Source organism: Meles meles, chromosome 9 (genome assembly GCF_922984935.1).
Source record: "Meles meles chromosome 9, mMelMel3.1 paternal haplotype, whole genome shotgun sequence".
NCBI lineage: Eukaryota > Metazoa > Chordata > Mammalia > Carnivora > Mustelidae > Meles > Meles meles.
This window is the reverse complement of record NC_060074.1, coordinates 57,825,318-57,847,273: the sequence shown is the minus strand read 5'-3', so window position 1 is coordinate 57,847,273 and position 21,956 is coordinate 57,825,318. Positions and strand designations below refer to the sequence as shown.

At 43.9% G+C, this 21,956-nt stretch overlaps 1 protein-coding gene across 4 annotated transcripts in view; it reads left to right on the top strand.

Moving 5' to 3' along the window:
- The first annotated feature begins 794 nt into the window (after positions 1–794).
- PLA2R1 (phospholipase A2 receptor 1) overlaps positions 795–21,956 on the top strand; it is a 127,004-nt gene continuing 105,842 nt past the window's right edge. For 3 of the 4 annotated variants that reach the window (XM_046019571.1, XM_046019573.1, XM_046019575.1), the window contains exons 1-2: positions 795–1,157; positions 19,283–19,666. In XM_046019571.1, the coding sequence (XP_045875527.1) occupies positions 1,052–1,157; positions 19,283–19,666 (490 nt within the window). In that variant the 5' untranslated portion in view covers positions 795–1,051. The remainder of the gene's footprint in view (positions 1,158–19,282; positions 19,667–21,956) is intronic. The other variant, XM_046019572.1, reaches the window with a different exon arrangement.

Here is a 21,956-nt window from a genome sequence, read left to right as displayed (position 1 = left end):
TGTGGACTCTGAGAAACAAACAGGGTTTTGGAAGGGAGTGGGGGATGGGGTGAGCCTGGTGGTGGGTATTAAGGAAGGCACATATTGCATGGAACACTGGGTGTGGTGCATAAACAATGAATGCTGGAACACTGAAAAGGTGTAAAATAAAATAAAAAGGGGGGGAAAGGACTACAGTTAGGAGAACTACATTCTCGTCTTTTCCTACTTAACTAGTTTAGGGAGTAAGTTTTACTAGACCTAGAGCAAATACTTTTGCCTTTCCCCACCGCTTTTCTCAGCTATTAAGTGGGGTAAAAGTTGTAATGGGGTTAACCCAGCTATTTTGCTGGGTTAGTGGATCCCAGGAGATGGAAAGTGGGGAGAAGGCATTTAAAAAAGAAAAGGAGCTCAACTAATGGAAGAACGTTGGGGTACTTTGAGGGAGGAGGGAGGATCCCGGTGCACCCCACAAACCTCCATGGTCCACATTCCAGAGGAGGGGAGGTCCAGAGTACTCCCAAAGAGCCTGGGTTCAGAGAGTAGCTTGGTTTACTCTAAACTGCTTGCTGCCAACCCTGCAGTGTTTACCAGAATCCGGGTGGTTTGCAAACCCAGATATCAGACTTCTGTCCCAGAGATTCTCAACTTGCTTACCCCCAACTCCTGTCGGCCTCCCCCAGGAAGGAGAGAGGGGACAGGAAGCGGGAGGAGCTTGCAACAGGCAACTCCTCTCACCCCTCCTCTCTCCCCACCCCAAAGGCAGGAATTTCTGGGACGGGCTGATGGTCCACCGCCTCTTCCTCCTCCTTCTCCAAGCTGGAGTGAGTAGGGCAGGGAAAAAACTCCGCAACTTCCCGGTCTCCAGCCCAGAGCCCCGAGTGTCCGCGCACTGTGGCGACAGGGACGACAGAGTGGGCCTCCGGGAGGCTGGGGTGGCGAGTTCCCGGGAGGCGTGGATCACCGAGCGGGTTGCGGTCCCGCTTCCAGCGCCGCGGCCCCGGAGCTCCGGCTTTGGCGCTGGCTCCCCGCGACCGTCACCCACGGCGCCCGGCGAGTCCAATGGTTAGCGATGCTGTTGCTGCAGTCGCTACCTCTGCTGCTTCTGCTGGGGGCGCCACGGAGCTTCGCCGAGGGTGCGGTGACCGCGCTTACCCGCGAGTCGGTCCCGTGGCAGGGTGAGTGTCCCCCGGGTCAAAGAGATCAGACCCGCACAGCTGGGGTGGGGTGGGGGGTGGTTACGGCAGAGAAGGAAGGGGCGAAACGGGGCAGGAAGGGGTGAGCAGCTAAGGCGACCGTATTTATATGATGGCCACGTCTCGTTAGTCCCGAGAAGGCCTGCGGTTGGGCCAGCCCTGCGCCTGGACTGGCATTGCATCCCACTCTTCCTGGCCCGCATCCTCCTCCTCCAGCCCCGCATCCTCCAGGCATCCGCGGGCAACGCGGCAACGGGCCCGGCCTGGGCTTGAAGACAACACCTGACTAAGCTCTGGCCCGGGACCATTTCAAAATGATCATCTCTCAGATAAATGATGGCAAAAAAGATGTCCCATTTTGTCCGCTCCCAAAGCAAACCTGGATGTGTGCCGCCACTTGCCCCGTGGCTCCGAGCCAGGCTTCCATCCCTCTGCTCCTTCAGGAAAGAACACCTAATCTTTTCTGTTAATACCTTGCAGACCAAATGGGGGCGTGGAGCCTCTGTAGGCAATAAACTGTGCAAACTGAAGCCAATAACCTTCTGCCTCTCAGTTTCTCTCATAAGACAAGTCGGGTGTGGGATATCCAGAGGCCCACAGAGGAGTAAACAAGATTGTTCCTAAGGCATCTGGCATGCCTGTGAGCCAGAGTTCCTTCAAAGTCACCCCCCACAGCCCACGTGTACTTCTGGATCAAGTCACCAAACAGTTATTCAGCACCCAGTACCCAGAAGACTCATGAAAGCTCTGTAGTCATGAGGGGAGGGTATCCCGCAGGGGCCCACAGCCGAGAATAACTACCTGCATGGTTGCTTCTAAGGCAGAGAGGCCAGTGTCCCAAACTGGAAGCCTCTCTGTGAAAGGAGGAGGGAGGCAGGGGTAAATAAACTAGCAGGAGTCTCCAGGAAGCCTCTGCCCTCCTCCACCTTTGGGAATGAGTTTGGAAAGAACAGGTAAAACAAGGTGTGATCCGTGCCTGAGTTCATTGTTCTTTTCATTGTTTTTTTGTTTTTTGGGTTTTTTTTTCCCCTTTTCAACATACTATACCTACAATTTTGAGGTAATCTTTTCTGGACTGTATTCCCTAGCACTCCCACAAGGCTTTATCAGGGGCAGGTTGAGTAATTCCGACTCTAAAATGTTCAAAGATCAAAGACCTCTTAACCTTCTTGGTAAATTCAATGAAGATGGTCCTGTGGGGACACCTGAGTGTCACAGTCAGTTAAGCATCTGCCTTCAGCTCAGGTCGTGATCCCAGGGTTCTGGGACAGAGCCCCATATGGGGCTATCCCCTGCTCAGAGGGGAGCCTGCTTCTCCCTCTCCCTCTGTCTGTTGCTCCCCTTGCTTGTGCTCTCCCTCTCTCTCTCTGTCAAATAAATAAACAAAATCTTGAGAGAAAGAAAGAAAGGGAAAGAAAAGAAAAAAAGGAAAGGAAAGGAAGGAAGAAAGAGAATGGGAAAGAAAAGGAAAAAAAGGAAAGGAGGGTCTTGTGGATGTACATCTGACCCCCTGGCAGGATCCATCTCCACTAAGAGTGTACCATACAGTGCTTACTCCTTTATATTTTAAAATGTGCCTGAGCACTAGGTATCTAGAACAGGGCAGCAGTCTGTAGGACAGAAGCTGCACCCAAGCCACACAGAGAAAATGCACCAGTGAACCTCTGAGCCTGAGTTAGCACTAATGAGCTAATCCTTAATATATGTAGCAGCAGACCCAAATCCTGGCCTGAGATAGTTTCTAATCAGTGCCTTCATCCAGTGGTCAAGGACAAATTATCTGCTACCTCCCGTACATTCCAAGTGACAGTTTGCAAATCTGAAAATCTGACATAGTTGGCAGAGAGATTAGTCAGGTATGAAAATTGTGTTACTGGTATTCCCTGAAAGTGTGGCATTGGAGACTGTGTGACATTGAATGAGCCAGTCCTTGCACAGGCGCCCCTCCCTGACTTCGATCACCCACATCAGTAAAATTTTAAGTATAATGTAGATGGGTTTCTAGTATATTCTAGAAATCAGGTTTTTCCTGTCTGTATCAAGATGGAAAGAACAAATCTTAGCATTGGAAGGGACCTGAGACAGCTATCATCTGAGTTGTTTCATCTATATTATTGATTGAATTGATATGAATTATAAGCATCCCAGTCTTGGGAGGCAGCTGATGGATGCTATTGTGCTGACTTTTCATTTATCAAAAATTTTTGTGTCCAAAAGTCTATAGATACAGTGTCATATAATAGTCAAGTTCATGGTCTCTGAGCCCGACTGTATGGGACCCAATCCTGTCTCTACCATGTACCAGCAATGTCACCTTGGACAAGTTACTTCACCTCTCTGTGCCTCAGTTTCTTCATATATAAAAATGGAGGGAATAATAGTACTTCCTCAAGTGTTGTCCTTTCGTTAGAGTATCCCCACAGCACCATCTTTCTCTGGCCCGTCCAGACCATTCTGACAGGTTGACAGTCCTTTACCAATCATATACTGCCCAGTGCACAGCACTGTACTTGGCACGTCTTCAGCTTGTCTCCCACCTCTAGTGGGCTATCACACAGGCCTCACTGTGATTCTGGAAACTGAGCTCTTCTAGTAAGTGCTGCAGCTTGGTAACTTCACTCACTTAAGGACTACCAACACTGGGAGGGCAAGTGGGAGAATGAAGATGGCAGTGGGCACTCTGGGGAAAGGTGGACATAATCTCAGTAGATGTTGCTAAAGGAAATGATCGGGGACAATAAAAGAATTTTAAAGCTGTACTGAGAGCTGAAAATGATGTGAAATGGCCTCAACCAGCCCATAATAGGAGACTTTCCTCAGCAGTACTTATCTCCCCAGGGGCAGGACTGGAGGGAGACTGGGGCTGTGTTAGTCCTTCAAGACAGTCAGGGTAGCCTTTTCTGAATGACCAGTGGCCAAGGAGGTTGGGGTGCTGATAAGCCTGAGGTAAAGGTGCATGATCATGGAGACTGTCTAGAAGAAGACTGAACTGCGGTAAAGGGGTAGGGTCATCTCTTGAAATCCTGTGCCAACGGAAGAGGGGTGAGGAGATGAAGGCTTCAGCTGTTCATTCACTATCTGTTGAGCACTGTGTGCCTTGTCTCCCTTGGATTGGGTTCACCCACAAGTAATCGCTGAGACATGTATTTATTTCGATGCAAGTAGTTTATTTGGGAGAGGATTATAGAAGACACAATGAAGAAGTGAGGAAATGAGACAGGGAAGGGGCTCAGTTTCATAGGAGACCTTCTCAGTGACTGTGGAGAACGCAGTGGACCCACTGAGGGCAGGAAACAGAGGTATTCACCCACCAACTCCCATTCCTCCCTAATGCAGGGTCCCTCCTGGGGCACTAATCTCCTGATCTCTGGCCTGCATGGAGCACTGTCAGGCAAGAAGACACAGAGAATCAGCCAGAAAATATGAGAACTCTCTCAGGTAAATGACCTCCAGGGTAGGCGGTATGGATAACCAATGGAATCTGCTACTCACTCCTAGATTGGGGAGATAAAAATATGAGCAGGATGTGTCCTCAAGAGGCTGAGAGTCCAGAAACAGATACAGAAACACAAAAAAATTACAAAACAGTGCGGAAGATGTTATGATAACAGGGAATGAGCAAAGTTCTTAAGACATACTCAGTAGGGATTGGCCTGAGGGGCTGCGGACTACCAAAGGACATTTATTTTCCCAAAACATAAGTAGATAGTTGCCACACAGGCAACTTTCCTCCAGAAAGCACAGAATGTGTGCAAAGACACAGAATCACGTGTTGGGTAGTATGTCTGAAAGTTCTGGTCTAAGCTCTTTTGGATGGAAGAAAGAGTTCCCATGGAAGGTCACTCAGGCAAACACAAGACTGGGTATAAGGGCACTAAGATCTGAAGGGGGACCCAAGGACAGGCTCTCCTGTGCGGCCAAGCCTCCTGGAAACTGAGAACTGGCCACTGAAATAAAGCAACTACTTTCTCTGTTTCTCTCTCTCAGGGACTGCTTGCTGGTCCCTATTTGATTCTCTTTCTGTGGACTGGTTTCTTTTGCTTCAACTTGCAGGACCTTTCATGTGTAGCTCCCACAGCTTCCTTGGAGGAGTTGCCTAATTTCTTAAGAGAGGAATCTGGCCACATTTGTCATAGCATGCTGGCCAGTCCCTGCACTCTGCCCTTGAATTAGAGGTCTTCCCGTGGCTGGTAGGCTGTGATGGTGGTATGAGATGCATACACGGATCTGCTCCATCAGGGGCTGTGATGGAGTAGATCCCCAGAATAGGGTTGTGGCAGGACAAGAAGTTGGGCCAGATCTCTATTTGGATGCATGCAAGAGATGAGGAAACGAAGAGTTTGGTTAGAGGAACTCTGCTTAAGGAAAGTAAATTCTGGTGGTATGAATTGAGTACTGCTGAGAAGTACAGAGAGTTCAGACAAAAGGGAACCAGAACACACTTTTTTTTTTTTTTTTTAAATTTATTTGACAGAGAGAAATCACAACTAGGCTGAGAGGCAGGCAGAGAGAGAGGAGGAAGCAGGCTCTCTGTGGAGCAGAGAGCCCAATGTGGGGCTCGATCCCAGGACCCTGGGATCATGACCTGAGCTGAAGGCAGAGGCTTTAACCCACTGAGCCACGCAGGTGCCCCCAGAACACACTTTTAAGTTTAGGAATGCCACAGTCGGTTTGGAACTTGAAGACGGCAGTTATGGAAGGCAGCAAAGAGCCCATGTGAGAGGTTAAATCGACTGCTGATGAAGAAAGACATTGATGACCTGAGCTAAGTCAGTCATAGCAGGAATACTGAAAAGCAGAAGGTTTGGACTCAAGAAATATGGGTTAAAAAAGAATAAAATTAAAAATAATAAACAGTGAGGGGGCGCCTGGGTGGCTCGGTGGTTTGGGCCTCTGCCTTCGGCTTGGGTCATGGTCTCAGGGTCCTGGGATCGAGCCCCACATCGGGCTCTCTGCTCAGTGGGGAGCCTGTTTCTCCCTCTCTCTCTGCCTACCTCTCTGCCTACTTGTGACCTCTCTCTGTCAAGTAAATAAATAAAATATAAATAAATAAATAAATAAACAAACAGAGAAAGACATGGGAGAAACGAGAAATGGCAGAACAGAAGGGGCAGTGGTTATACAATAGAAATAACAAGTTTTGGAGGTGGATCCTTTCTTGGTAGTGACCAGGTCCAAGGTGTGGTTGTAGGCGTGGTCACTGAAGAGGGGGAACAGGTGGAAGAAGGTCCTTGGAGCAGAGGAAGTTGAGGAACCCAGCATCCACAGCAATACAGACATAACTTGTGTGAAACAAAAGTTTCATTTTAAAAATACCATTACCTCGGGGCGCCTGGGTGGTTCAGTGGGTTAAAGCCTCTGCCTTCGGCTCGGTCGTGGTCTCAGGGTCCTGGGATTGAGCCCCATATCGGGCTCTCTGCTCAGCAGAGAGCCTGCTTCCCCCTCTCTCTCTCTGCCTGCCTCTCTGCCGACTTGTGATCTCTGTCTGTAAATAAATAAATAAAATCTTTAAAAAAAAAATACCATTACCTCATGCAATGTGCTGCTACTCATCTACTCTGTTCCATTCTACTTCCTTTGATAATTGATACATTGATAATCATGACCCATTCATGAGCCATGACCTATGGTGGGCCAGAGTGTTAGGGCATCCGTGCAGAAGTTAAGGGCTTTGAGGTGGAGAGGAGAACGGGGAGCCTGCTGGCATCAAAGTCACAACGAATGTAAGGAAGAGGTCAGGATGGGGCACCCCAGTGTTGAGGAAGGGAAGACTGTGTGCCATGGTGGAGAGGTTTCTCAAGGAGGGTGATGAGAGCCACCATTTGGAGGCTGCAGTGGGGAGACGTGGTGACCCTGAGATTTTCCCTTAGCTTCCATTTCTGATACAACTGTAATGATGGCTCCCTTGACTGCTCCTCATAGTACCTAACATTTTTTTTTAAAGATTTTATTTATTTATTTGACAGACAGAGATCACAAGTAGGCAGAGAGGCAGGCAGAGAGAGAAAGAGGGAAGCAGGCTGCCTGCTGAGCAGAGAGCCCGATGTGAGGCTCGATCCCAGGGCCCTGAGATCATGACCTGAGCCAAAGGCAGAGGCTTAACCCACTGAGCCACCCAGACGCCCCAGTACCTAACATTTGAAGAATGATTATTGTGTGCTATTTCACAGACATTAACACACTAAACCTTCACCACAATGAGATAGGTACTATTACTACATACCCTTCTTTATGGATGAAAGAGGTTAAAGAGCTTGCACCAATAGGAGCTTGAAAAATGGGATTTTGAATCAGGCACTAGAGCACTAATGCAAACAACACCCCCCCCCCCCATAGCCTTGTGAGCTCACTAAATAGTTCGTTCTGTATCCTGTTTGATGGGAGCACGTGATTTGATTCTGTGACAGGAGGAACAGAAAGCCAGCCTCTTGTTCTCTGCAGTTCCTCCTTTTCCAAACCAGTATGTCTACATGTAAGAGTGAATATTTTCATAAAGCAGAATAGCTATTGATTTTTAAAAAAAAAAAAAAACACTGTAGGCAATTCCTACACTCCTGGGCAATGAGCCATTCTCCTAATCTAGAGATGTGGAATTTAAGTAAAAGCCTGATCAGATCCTGGTTTGGCTGTCCTGCTCAGCCATCAATCACTCCCACCACCTGATTCTGTTTTTCCTGACTTCATCATCACCTCTCAGACTCTTCCACTTCAAACTTTTCTCATTCCAACGTCTCTGGCTGGCTGTTTTCTTCACAAGCCTTTAAGAGTCATCGTAGACTTCCAGTTTTCATGGTGCTATACTTTTTCTCATTAAGCTTCCAACTCTTCCTATTGTTGGTTGGTAGAGTAACTGATACCACACAGTGCAGGTTCCAAGCCAGTGACTCCAGAACAGTGGAGTCAAACTGAGGGCTCACATGTCCCCTCATTTCCCCTTTCTTGACCTAACAATTTGCTTATTTATATCTGGTTTTCTGAAGAAGTGATTCCTTTGTTTTGCTTCTTCTAAACTCATCCCCGTGTGACGAAGCCTCATATGATCTATCAAAGTAATATAGTTGAGACATTCATAGATCCTTGCCTCCACTTTCTTTTAGAAATTATCCTTGAAAGCCTTTTAGGAGATGTTCCAATACAAAGCTAGGAACATAAATTATATTTTTTTAATTATTCAGAGTTAAGGAAATACAGTTCATAAAAGAAACAAAAGAATGCCTATAAACGCTGTATTAAGTCATTCAGGGGAAAAAATTTAATAAAACCAATCAAGAAAAAGGGAGGAATATTATTACAATTTCTGTAAATTGGTTCTGTGATACAGAGCTAAACAAAACAAATAAGAGGTTTCTGCTTTCATGTGTGGCCACATGATTTTTTAATTTATAAAATTCTCAGAATACTACAGTTCCCAAGAAATATGCTACTATGCTAAGTGAAATAAGTCAGTCAGGGAAAGACAAATACTGTATGATTTCATTCATATGTGGAATTTAGGAAACAAAACAAATGAATAAAGGGTTGGGGGAGAAAAAGACAAACAAAGAAACAGACTCTTAACTGTAGAGAAGAAACTGATGGTTACCAAGGGCAGGTAGGTGGGAAGTGGGTGAAGTAGGTGATGGGGATTACGGAGAGCTCTGCTTGTGATGAGCACTGGGTGATGTTTGGAAATGTTGAATCACTAAATTGTACATCTGAATCTAATAGTACACTGTATGTTAACTAACTGGAATTTAAATGAAACCTTGTTTTAAAAAAAGTAAATGGCTAACCTAAAAATATATTCAGCCTCCCAGATAATAAAATAAATGCAAAAAAAAAAAAAGCTTGTGGCATAAAAAAAATGCTCGTAAAAAGTTTTACTATTTCTGGCTTTTGGCATTCTTCTCTTGAGAATTTTCCTTTTCACTTATGAAAATATAAGAGGAAATTCAAAGTGGTTGTCCAACTAAAAGCATTGTTGTCTTATTTGGCACTATCCGTGTTCAACATTAAGATCTGCTTTTCTTTTATTAAAATTGATAGAGTGATCATAGTGACTGAGGTCATCCTTTTCATGATCCTATGAAGCCAGTGCTATTACTATACCCATTGTGCAGATGGAGAAACCAAGGCAGTTACTGTTCAGCTTCAAGCAGTTCTGCCATAAAAGAAGTGTTCTGTAGTTTGACAAAGTTCTTCTGTAGAGGTAGATTTGTTCAGGTAAGAACAGGGTGGGCTCATGGGCATGTGGCCAATGAAGACACACAGAGTGCTGTCCTCTGCAGGGCATTGAACTTGTTGTTTAATGTTCTGTTGTTTGGGGGTCTTGTAATTCTTAATAATTTTAATCTCTGAATTTGTGTGTTTGGCATGAAAGCTCATGGGACAAACAGAGCATGAGCCAGAAGCTAGAAGTCTCAGCTCAAGCTCAGTCCCCCTTATGTCACATCCACCCACGCGCCCCCCGCCAGATCCCCTGGATGGGTTCTAAGCTGCTGCCTTCCCACTCCTACCCTCCATCCACTCTGCCAAAAGGCTATGTTCAGGTTGGGAGACAGGAGGACTGGGGTCTGCTAGTGGAAGGCCAGTGGCATCTCAGGGAGGAGCAAGGCCCTGGCTATCCCCACTAGGCTGACAGCACCAGGCGTTATTTGGTGAGGACTGAGTGGGGAGCCCGTCAGCTATCCCCAATCCAGGTACTGAGTTTGAGTCCGGCACTTCCTGGCACAGAGGCTGCAATCCCTTGTGGGCTCACAGGAAGTGGAGATTGACTTGATTTCCCTGCCCCAGGCAGGACACCACGTTTTTATCTTCCTTCGGGTAGCCAGCAAAGTAGGTAGCCAGCCTGAATCAGAAGCATGGGGACTCTTACGGTTTGAATTGAATCCCCCTCAAAAATTATAGGCTGAATTCCTAACCCCCATTACTTCAGAATGAGACCTTATTTGGAGATAGGGCCTTTATGGAGGTAATTAAGTTAAAATTAGGTGATTAGGGTAGACTATTTATATGACTGGTGTCCTTATAAGAAGGGGAAATTGGGACACAGAAATAAGCATCTAGATTAGATGAAATGAAGGGGCACAGGGAGAAGACACCCATCTACAAGCCAAGGAAGGAGCCTGGAACAGAGCCAGATGGGGCCAATCCTGCTGACACCTTGATTATTTACTTCTAGTCTCCAAATCGGGGGGCCAACAAATTTCTATGAAGTCATTCAGTTCGTGGTACTTTGTTATTGCAGCCCTAGCAAACTAGTCAGGGTCTAACACTATATCTACCATTGGAAGTTGTTTTTGTGTTTGTGTTAATTTCCAACTTCCAGTTAAGTAAATGCATATTTTTCTTAAATGGGTATATTCTTTTTTTTTTAAGATTTTATGTATTTATTTGACAGACAGAGATCACAAGTAGACAGAGAGGCAGGCAGATGGGGGAGGGGGGTGGGAAGCAGTCTCCCCGCTGAGAAGAGAGCCCGATGCAGGCTCCATCCCAGGACCCTGGGATCATAACCTGAGCTGAAGGCAGAGGTCTTAACCCACTGAACCACCCAGGTGCCCCAAATGGGTATATTCTTTTTTTTTTTTTCTTAAACATGTGTATTTTTTTTTTTTTTGACAGAGAGAGAGAGAGAGGTCACAAGGAGGCAGAGCAGCAGGCAGAGAGAGAGGGGGAAGCAGGCTCCCCACTGAGCAGAGAGCCCGATGTGGGGCTCGATCCCAGGACCCTGGAATCATGACCTGAGCCGAAAGCAGAGGTTTAACCCACTGAGCCACCCAGGCGCCCCAAATATGTATATTCTTAAAGTAACTAAGGTAGATGAGCTCGAGTAAATACTTTTGCATTCAATAATGTCACATCCTTTCCTGGGTTGTTTTAGTTGTTGGTGGAGTTGTCTTCTGTTTCTATTTGTTTTGGTGACCCAGTCTCAAATCATATCCCCAGGGCTTCAACAGGCATGCATTTGTGAGGGAAGTTTAACTATGTTCTGTCTTACTGTGTCTTGCCATAACTTGCTCTTTGTAGTGAGGCTTCCTGGGGACTGAGATGGCATGTTTTCAACAGTCTATAAGACGATAACAAAGCTGCTATGAATAATGATTTTTTATACCAACAATGTCTACTAGGTACTTTCAAGTTAAAGGCAAAATGATGGAAGGACAGACTAAAAGCTAAAAGGAAGAGGAAGGTTTTCAACTCAGTTTAAGAATTCACTGGTAAGATACAGAGAGATAAAGCGAAGAACTTCAGAAGAGATGAGATTTTCCGCAAGGGTCAGGCACTGCTAAATGAGGATGGGGCAGAGGAAGGGACAGGAGAGGATGTGAGTAAGCAGAGAGTGGCAAGGACAGTCTAAAAGGGTTAACCTATTTCACACAGGGGTTGGTAACAGGCAATTTGAATCCCCATAAAACTGGGGCCAGTGGAGCTGATTAGCTGGGTTTCATGTTTCCCTCATGTGAGAAAGAGTATTGTATGCCCCCGTGGAACTGGGAGTGGTGATTTGGGAAGATTAGAGAGAAAAGGGGAGAGAACACATAAAAAGATTGAGCAAGAGGGATCCCATGGGCCTGTGGAGGTGATGATTATCCAGGTTCAGAAGCTGTAGGAAAATAAAGCAAGCTCAAAATCAAGGACAGTGCTAGGGCAGATGAAGAAACAGAAGTTCTGCGGAAGGATACGGGGATATTTAAAAATGTAATTTACCTTTAGTTGGTTAATAGAAGGCAATTGAGAGGCAGCCACAGGCTCTGTTAGGTGCTGTCAGATTAAGAGACAAACACCGAATCTCAGATGCATTTGGGGTAAAATGCAAATATTCATGCAGAGAGGGCCAGGAGGGACAGGCACACTTTCCACTTTGTTCTGCGGGACTGTTCTTTCACGTACAATGCACATGCTGCGAGCATCAGAAATTCCTTGCTTATTGGTTTGGAAAGTATTAAGAATCATATTAAGAATCCAGATTTTCTGCATCATTCAGCCATGAACAGAACTTGATTCAGCAGCTTACAACATCCTTTCCTGCTACAGAGTAATCTAAGTAAGGAACACAATCAGATCTGAATCCACTGTTCACTGGATAGGACAAACCCAAGTTTGTGTAGCTAGAAAAGGTCAATACATCTCAAGAGAGATGCCGCTCCCCTTCAGATTGGTTGCAGGGGAGAAATGCCCCGCTCCCACCTTCTGGAAACTTCCAATGCCCAACTGAGATACAGTAGTCTCCCTTTTTTCACAGGGTATACACTCCGAGACCCCCAGTGGATGTCTGAAACCGCAGATGGTACCAAACCCCATACATACTGTGGTTTTTCCTATACATACATATTTATGAAAAAGTTTAATTTATAAATTAGAGACAGTAAGAGATCAACCACAGTAATAATGAAATAAAATAATTACAATATACTGTAAGAAAAATTATGTGAATGTGGGCTGTCTCTCAAAATACCTCATTGTATTATACTCATCCTTCTTTTGCTAATGTGAGCTAATAAAATATCTATGTGGTGAGGTGAAGTGAGGTGAAAGCCGTAGGTATTTTTTTTTATTTTTTTTTATTTTAAAGATTTTATTTATTTATTTGACAGAGAGAGATCACAAGTAGGCAGAGAGGTAGTCAGAGAGAGTGAGAGGGAAGCAGGCTCCCTGCTGAGCAGAGAGCCCGATGTGGGACTCGATCCCAGGACCCTGAGATCATGACCTGAGCCGAAGGCAGCGGCTTAAACCACTGAGCCACCCAGGCGCCCCGAAAGCCGTAGGTATTATAACATAGTATTAGGATACCTGTGACCTTCTGGTGACACATCAGAAGAAAGATCTCTGCATGACCATGGTTGACCTCGGGTAAACTGAAACAGCTAAAAGCAAAATGGAAGCTAAGGGTGGGGGAGGGACTACTGTACTGTCAGAACAGTAAAGGACCTAACCGAGTCAAGAGATACTACAGGGCAGAGAGTGCCTGAGCACCCGCTGTGGGGGTGCGTAGAGGAGAAGAGCTTTAAATCCCAGGAAATGGGGTGGGAGATTGAAACTGGATTGTATTTGGCAAGCTGTGGCTTCCTAATAGCTTTCTTCAGCACTGCACTTGATGTGAACCGTGTATGTGAACTTTTCCTTCCACTTCCCTTAACATGGAGGAGCGCAGAGGCTGACTTTTTATGTGTAGTTGGATTAGGTGGCCACCATCATCATGGCATTTACAGAATATCAGAAAGCCCTTTGCTTGCCTAAAATTCAGCATAAAAAGAGCATTTCTTTAGGAATTGTTGTTTTATTGCTTGTTTCAGGTGTTTTTGCGTGAAAAGTACAGAAACCTCAACGAAGTCTTAGTGCTTCAAACCTTACCTTATTCACTCACCACTTCAAACCTCCATCCATTTCTAAGAGAAGAACTGTTTAAAGCAGAAGGAGGCACCCAAGGCAGGTGGGGGTGATCAGAAGGAGTGCTGAAAGTGAAATGTCCTACAGGCACCGCCAGTCAGCACCGTCCAAACTGATGGATCAGACTGGAATAGTAGCCCCAGCCTTTAGACTCCAACCTCTTGGTATCATAGGAATTGGCAGCCATTTGCCAGCCAAATGAACAGCTGAAACTAGAGAACAAGTCATTGCAACTACCTTTTCCAGAAGCCTTGTATTCCGTATATCACTAAATCTTATCTCATTTTCCCCCTTTGAATTATCTTTCCAGTGATTGGAGTCTCACCATTCCCTCCTTTCCTTTCTCACCACAACCAGCTGAATTGAGGCTTTCTGTCCCCTTGCTGGATGGTAGCAATAGTCCCCAGACTGCACTCCAGCTCCAATGGTGGACTGTCTCATCCCACCTAAAGGAGAACTCCTCCAGGCCAGGAACTTGGATGTTTGTCTCACACTTATATTCTTAGCATCTAAAACACTACTGGGCACATAGTAAGTGCTCAATAAAGACTTTTGTTGAGTGATTCACCATGCCAATTCATCTACACCATGACCTCAGTCATGCTTTCTCTTATTCTCTCTCATCTGAAGAATAGGAGACAAATTTTTGAATAAAATTCAACTTCTTCATAAAATGACCCCAAACCATCTCTTTCTAACTTTATATTCTATAACCACCAAAGTCTTTTATATAGGTGGGCTCTCCTCACTCTGGAGCTGATTATTTTTGTCACTTCTGAGCTTTGGTGATACTCACTCTGTCCAGAATACCCCCTTGTCCACCTCCCCAGCCGTGCACCTATAGACCTCCTCCTCTATTTTGAACTCTCTCTTTCTCTCTCTCTCTGCAATGAAAATAGACATCTTGCTTGGCTAGTTCATCAATGTACTTCTGTGTGTGACAAAAGTTAGGCCCCTAATAAATGACTGTTGAATGAAAATGTGTGTCATGTGGCATGTGGCATGTGGCATGTGAGAAGAGATTGAAAGAGAGATATTTCTCTGATAAGCCAAGTTATCCCTTGTAGCCCTGGCTTCTACCTCATTGTTCTTATTTATACCTCTGACATCAGAATATACTTCAACATTAAGTTATAATTCTTTCTGTACATTTCATGATATACTCCCAGGGTTAACATTAATTCCTTAAGGGCAAACACTATGACATACATATCCTTCTTTCTGCAGGGTTCCTAACATATACCATATTAAGGACTGAAAAAAAATCTGTTTGAAATTTTAAGTCACCTACTTCAGATTGTTTGGCAACAACCTGCAGCAGTTTATTTTCTTCTTTGTAGGTTATAAATTAATGGATGTAAATAAAGCTAGAACTAGACCTACATAGTCCTTACTGAGCATGTGGATACTAAACTTTGGAGACAAAATGGATTTAAAAAAATGTAAAAGAATGATTCAATGAAATAACCTTTATAGTCCCACCAGCTCTAAAGTCTATGGTTCGGGTTTATGGGCAAAATTAGTCTCCTCCAAATGACATCATTCCTTCCAGTGCTGTTCTCTGCCTCCTCCTTGGAAAGCAGGCAAAGTGAATGCATAGGCACACACTGTCCCCACTCAGAATGATCTGAGGACACTGAGGACCCATGTCCCCTTCACATATGACACTAGTTGAGGATCCAGTCAAGTGTTTTAAATTCTGGGCCATTTTCTTTTGTTTTTCATCACTTGCCTGTAAGTGCTGTTTTTTTTTTTTTTTTTAAGATTTTATTTATTTATTTGACGGACCGAGAGAGATCACAAGTAGGCAGAGAGGCAGGCAGAGAGAGAGGGGGAAGCAGACCCCCTGTTGATTCCAGGACCTTGAGATCATGACCTGAGCTGAAGGCAGAGGCTTAAACCACTGAGCCACCCAGGCACCTCTTAAGTGCTGTTTTAAATGCAAGTATAATGTTTTCTTTGGAACTGATGGAATTCTCTTCTTTTCATTAACTAGAATTCTCATGATTTCAGAAGAAATAGATATACTTTTAAGGGACAGATATTTAGGCAAGTAATTCAGCTCTCTGCTCTGGATTCCTATACAGTGCCTACCACATGGTTAGCACTCAATGAATTCTTAGAGAATGTAGTAATATTCTACAGGTGGTCATGAAAAGATGACCTTAAACTTAAATTCCACATTTGATCAAGAAAGAATTCTCCTCCCATTTCTTAGGAAAGTACATATTATCCTGTGGGGCCAAAGGGTGGGTCTAAAATGATCTCCTCCTCAAAATAACCCAGAAGTAGAAAGTAGAACCGCTGTCTTCTGTGGATTCCCCCTGCCCCTACCAAAAGCATAAAAGTTAGCTTATAAGTTACTTCTAGTAAATCAATCCTTTCTTTCCTCTTAAACTTGTAATTATGAAGGGAAGTATAATAACATTTTACTGCAAAGAGATTTAGTAATTCTGGCAGTACTTCATTAATCACTTAATCAGTGTTCGAGCAGAACTGATGTCCTTGACATATATAATCAATCTTGATTCCTTCCACATTTGATTTTCATCCTTTCTGAAACCTGACCATAGACACTAAGGATTCGTGGCTTTCTTTCACATTATGTTTTTGTTACAGACAACCCATATATGCATATAATAATAATCAGAGTATTGATACCTACATTGGGCCTCCTCATAGTCTATTTGAAAGCAATTGTTTTCTCTTCAGTGAATTTATAGAGATTAATGATGCCAGGACCAGATTCTATTATAGTTTAATGGGAAAATGGGATTTGGTCATTTTTTAGCTTCCTATGGCATAGTATTCTTTTGGAGATGGCATATTTATTGTTATTGTTAAGACAGAGCTACTTGTTTATGATACATTCTGAGGAACTTTTCCAAAGCTACATTCTGAAGGCAGCTGGGCATGAAAACATATTAACACTCCAAAAGGGAGCAGCGTAGGATTAAGTTTGTCAAATATCTTCTGCTTCAGAAGGGTATTTTTATGATCACTGGTATAACTATGGAAGCTCCAGTTCTAGCATTCCTTTTCTCATAACATTTAATAATTTGAACATTTAAAAACGTTATTTATTCACCCAAAATTTTAGTGACATATAATTTCTATGTTGACTGACAGACCATCCATTCACTCATCCATACACTGCTTGTCAACATCATGCGTTTTTTTCTCTGTCTTTTAAGAGAACTGCAGTATAGACTTCACAGTAGTTACTAGTGTAGAAGATGAACAGATGAAGACTCTTAATTCATGACTGCACATATATTTGAACAAACAGACAAGAAGAATTTTGTTATCTGGCTTTTGAAGTGTATTTATCCTCCATAAAAGGTGACTTCATATTAAGTCTACACACACTGTATGCTGCAAATGCTAGAGTAAAACTGAATTTTTCTAGTAATGATAGAAGTCTTTGGAGATGCTCAAATTAGCACTCTTCAGGTGTTCAATTAGATCTACAGTTGCCTCTGCCGACCAAGAATTGGGAAGCCAAAGGGATGATGGTAACAATAATAACAACATCGACTTGCTGAAGTCTCCTATGCCAAAGTGGTGTGTGATGTGCTTTCCATGGGTTAATTTAATGGAATGCTTTTAGTATCCCTGTGAGATCAGTATCACACATGCTCCCAGTTCAAAAGGGAAGGGGGAGTCTCACTGAGATTAAAAATTTGCCCAAAGTTCCAGACTAGTCTGCCTGATTGAGAGCCATCAACCACTCATCTGTCTACCCATCTTAGATGTATAAACTGAGGCCCTGGGGGCTGAGATCCAGCCAGTAAGTAGGTAGCTAAATTTGAACATGTATTTGAGAAAGATGCTAACCTACTGAACAATTACAGTAAAATAATTATCCTTTAGTGAAAAATTAATGAAACACTGGGCTAGCTAGAAAGTAATTAGTAGATTACAAAAGAAATTAAGGTGAACCCTCTACTCGGGCATGAAAAAGAGAGTTGGAGAAAAGGTTAATTATCAGAATCCACATCGTATTGGCAAGGGATAGATTTGATCTTGAATAACTATTACTAATAGCCATATAGACATGGTTTTCATTAGGAAAACAAATTTCCTGATCTAAATGAAGTCTCCCTAAAACCATTTATTCTCTTCCCTCTCCCAAACACACACTTGCTTCTCTTTTGCTCTGATATATGATGATCAAAGCAATTTTCTGACAACTAATTCAACTCCTCAAATTATGGTTATAAGTGAGGTTATCAATTATTAAATGAGGTATAGCTTTAATTAATACACTGACAATCTTTTTTTAAACAACGTCCTAAGTGATTTGGGATACTGTAAATCAGTTGTTGGCCTGAGTAACTTTGGAAAAAAATAAAAGAACTTTTACCAAAACAAAACATGGTCCCCATGAACCGATGTACAAGGAAGCTTGTTCTGCACTGTCCCAAATCTCTAGAAGGCCTCCTCCTGTCACACAACACAAGTTGCCCTAAGCCACAGCCATTTTAAGGAAAGCTGGTAAGGTCCCTTCAGATTGCTAAAGAATAGACAGGAGGTAAAATATAAGAAGGGACCCTACCTAATGAGAGAACAAAAGAGCTCTCGAACCCGACCAGACATTCTGAGCTGAGGGACTCAGGAAACAAGACCTGCCAGCCTCTGCAGGTGCGACTATGTAACTGCCAGCACACTTAATCAATATCAAGCATTTATTGAACTTCTATAATGTACTCACTACATTCTCTGCTTAGACTGAAGAAATTAGACATGATTTCTACCTCCAAAACCCTGTGAGAGGACAAGTTCATAATTGTAAACAGGCGTTTTCCAGACCAGTGACTTGACATATAGTCCGATAGCAGACAGGTAGCTAACACCCACTCCTGGCTGGGCACCACCACCTCTTCCATAGGAAATTCACTGAGATCTCTTCTTCTGGCTCCAGGGGCTTAGAGGCTCAGAGAAGTATCACAAAATCCTACTTTCTCTATATCTCCCTGTGGCCTATGTGGCTTGGCCACTGCCATAGTGCTCTGTCATCCCCCAGGTATCTACACATGGTGCCAGGTCTGAGGTCGCGTCCTGGGCATCCATCTATTGCTGGTCCCACCCACCGAGGCTGCTCTTGTGAAGAGGCCGTCCCACAGCCAATGTCCCCACTTCTTTACTCCACATGGACCCAGCACAGAGAACAAATGTGGAGAAGCTTTTTTCCCACCAGCATTGCATCTTGTATCAAGACACAAAACCACACTTCACTTAAACCCTTTTGTTTTTCTATAGGATTTGATGGTAGAACTTTTCATTTCAGTGATCCTTGATTCAGCTGGTAGGTTTCTAGTATTCATGTACTTGCCTGAAGAAAACCAAAGGGACACCATACCTGTGGGCACACAATGTCCCTCCCGTTTAGCCCTGGTTATTATTATTGATCCCTATTCTCTATCCAGTTGTGGTGAGCACCTTCACCATAATACCACTCCCCCCATGGATCAACCGGCAGCCTTCACTACTTTATGGCCATGGAGGTCTTAGATCACTTTCTCATTAATTCCAACAAATCCATTTTGTTTCCTAAGAAACCCTTCTGCTTTGTGCAAAAAAAGCTCTTCTGGTGGACCAGATCAACTCCAGATCTGTCCCAAATGGCTGTAAATTGTGACATATGGCAACCTATAGACACGCACCCTGGGATCCTCATGACAGTAGTAAATGATATATGGAAGTTGCATGCCATGTTTTCTCTTTTGTTGTTTCAGATAAAGGAATATTCGTTATGCAGAGTGAAAACCTCAAGAAATGCATTCAAGGAGGCAAATCTGTACTAACCCTGGAGAATTGCAAACCACTAAGTGAGCACATGATGTGGAAATGGGTTTCAAACCACCGCCTCTTTAATTTAGGAGGCAGTGGCTGCCTAGGTCTGAATTTATCTAATCCAGAGCAGCCATTGAGTTTATACGAGTGTGATTCCACTCACATTTCCTTGAGATGGCGCTGTAACAGGAACATGATCACCGGCCCTCTCCAGTACACGGTGCAGGTGAACCACAACAACATGCTTGTGGCCTCCAGGAAATATCTTCACAAGTGGATTTCCTATACGTCAGATGGTGGAAGCATTTGTGAATATCTGCACAAAGGTGAAAAAAATAATTAAATAAAAGTACTCGTGAAACGTTATATTTAGAAAGTTTGCCCCTAAGTAAAGATTTGTAAATTATATTATATGACAGCACCCAGAGCCTGAAGGGATGTCTAAACACATTTTAGTTGCTTACTTGCTTATTATAAAGGGATTACCAGAGTCCTGGAATGGGCTTTCTACATGTTGCTAAAGAAGCGAAACCCAAAATTTAAAGATATTAGGGAAGAAACCACTTAAATAAATCTGGGAATCAAGGAAAGGAGGAGAAAGAATAGAAGGCTGGAAGAGGAAAAAATAAAGGTGGGAAGAATAGGTCTTTGAAGTAAAGACTTGTCAGGACGGATAGAAGAACCTCTCCTGCCCCCATTTCTCTTATTGTAGAAACTCAGCACCATGTGTGAGTGTGTCCACAGAGCACCTCAACGCCTCCTCACTGGCATCCACGTGATGGTTGTGAACAAGGCATTTAAAGATAAATCACAGACTGCTGTCAGGAGCCATTGGCATGTGTCAAGGGGTGGGAAAGCATGGTTTCAGGAGTGGGGGTTTTCCTTCTCCATAATTCTATAGTTTTGGCATTTTGAGCAGAAAAAAAAAAGGCAAAGAAAATGGCATAAATTCTGAAACCTCAGACTGGTCTCAGATTTTGTTCTGTAGCTCTCTTCACTCATTCATCCATCCTTCTTTCACGTAGTTATTGAACACTGACTATTTCTTGGGTACAGTGCTGGCCATTTAATTTACATAAGCCAACAAGACAGATGTGGCCCCTGACCTCATACTGCTCTGTAGAATTATGCCTTAACAAGAGCACATCCTTCTAAGAACTTTATACAAGTCCTGGGAAGCAGAGCAAGGGACTCCTAAGATCTAAAGCAGGACTTTCTTTTGTACCTGCAGTAAATGAATAAAAAGAGAGCCAAGAGCAAGCCATTTTCAGGACTCCCTACAACAAGCAATTGCTGTAAGCTGGCACTCTGAATAGTCTTCAGTTCTAAGGAAAAACGTAATATTTTGCTTTATGTTAATTTTTTAGCCATATACTCACATTCCTACACACTCAGGGGAAGACTGAATAGAAGTCAGGGGAATGAAACAAGAGGATGCATCCTGAAATACCTGTAGTTCCTAAACAGCCCAAACCTCCAGGGCTGGCAACATGGTGCATGGTGTATGTCTAGTCCCTGTCAGCTGTGGCGAAGGAGGGAGAACCTCCGCAGCTGGACCTTCTGCTCCAAGACCCCCTTAACTGAGGGTGGCCCAGATGCCCCTCCCCATTGGAAGCCCTAGTTGAGTCATGCTCAAGGCCAAGGATACCTTATTATTGTAATACTCTGAGAAAGGAGCCAACAGGCCACCTCCTCATACTCCTCTCTCCTAGACTCTTGCAGAGGCCTCCTAGCTAGTCATCCCATTTTCCCCTCTCCCCGTGTCGGTTTGGTTTGCCACACTGTACCCTGAGTTACTCTCTTAAAATGGCAATCTGATCATGCCATTTTTCCATGCAAAACCCACTATTGACTTCCCACGATCTCGCAGCAAAGGCCCAAATCCATAATGTGGCAGAGCTGGCCCTCTGTGAGCTGATGCACCAACTCACCCTCAGTGCCACTTCCTTCTACACCTTCTTTCTCTTCCCCATTCAGCCCCACACACTCTTGTCACATGCCCTCCATATTTGCTGTTCCACCCACCAGAACAACTCTTCTGCCAAGACTTGCATCTTGTCCAGTTCTTATTCAGAGAAACCTTCATGGGCAGTCCTCTCCACAATAGTGCGCCTCCATCCTTCAAACACACACACACACACACAGCCGTTCAGTCTTCTGCCCTGCTTTGTTTTCCTTCGTGGCACTTATCACTATCTGAAATTATATGTTTACTTGTACACTTGTTTTCTCTTTGTCTCTCCCCTCTAGAACAGAAGCTCCAGATGAACGGGAACATGTGCAGGTTTGCTCTCTAGTACATCCCCAGTGCTGGGCACATTAAATGTCCAATAAATATCTGTTGAATGAATGAATTCATAAATACCTATATAATTGTTGAGGTCAGATGCTGATCCCTGATGTATTAGGGGGCCAGAAGGTATTTTAAGTAAATCTTCATTTAATTTTCCTTCTCATCCACTGATAAATATGTGTGCTACTGTGTGGGGCACCATTGTAAATAAACAGGCAGAAAATAGGTAAACAAGCTGTTTATCAGCACATTCTCTGAAGCAGCACTTACCCTTGTACCTTCACATACAGTAGACAGTGAGGCCCCAAGGATTCTCTGTGGAA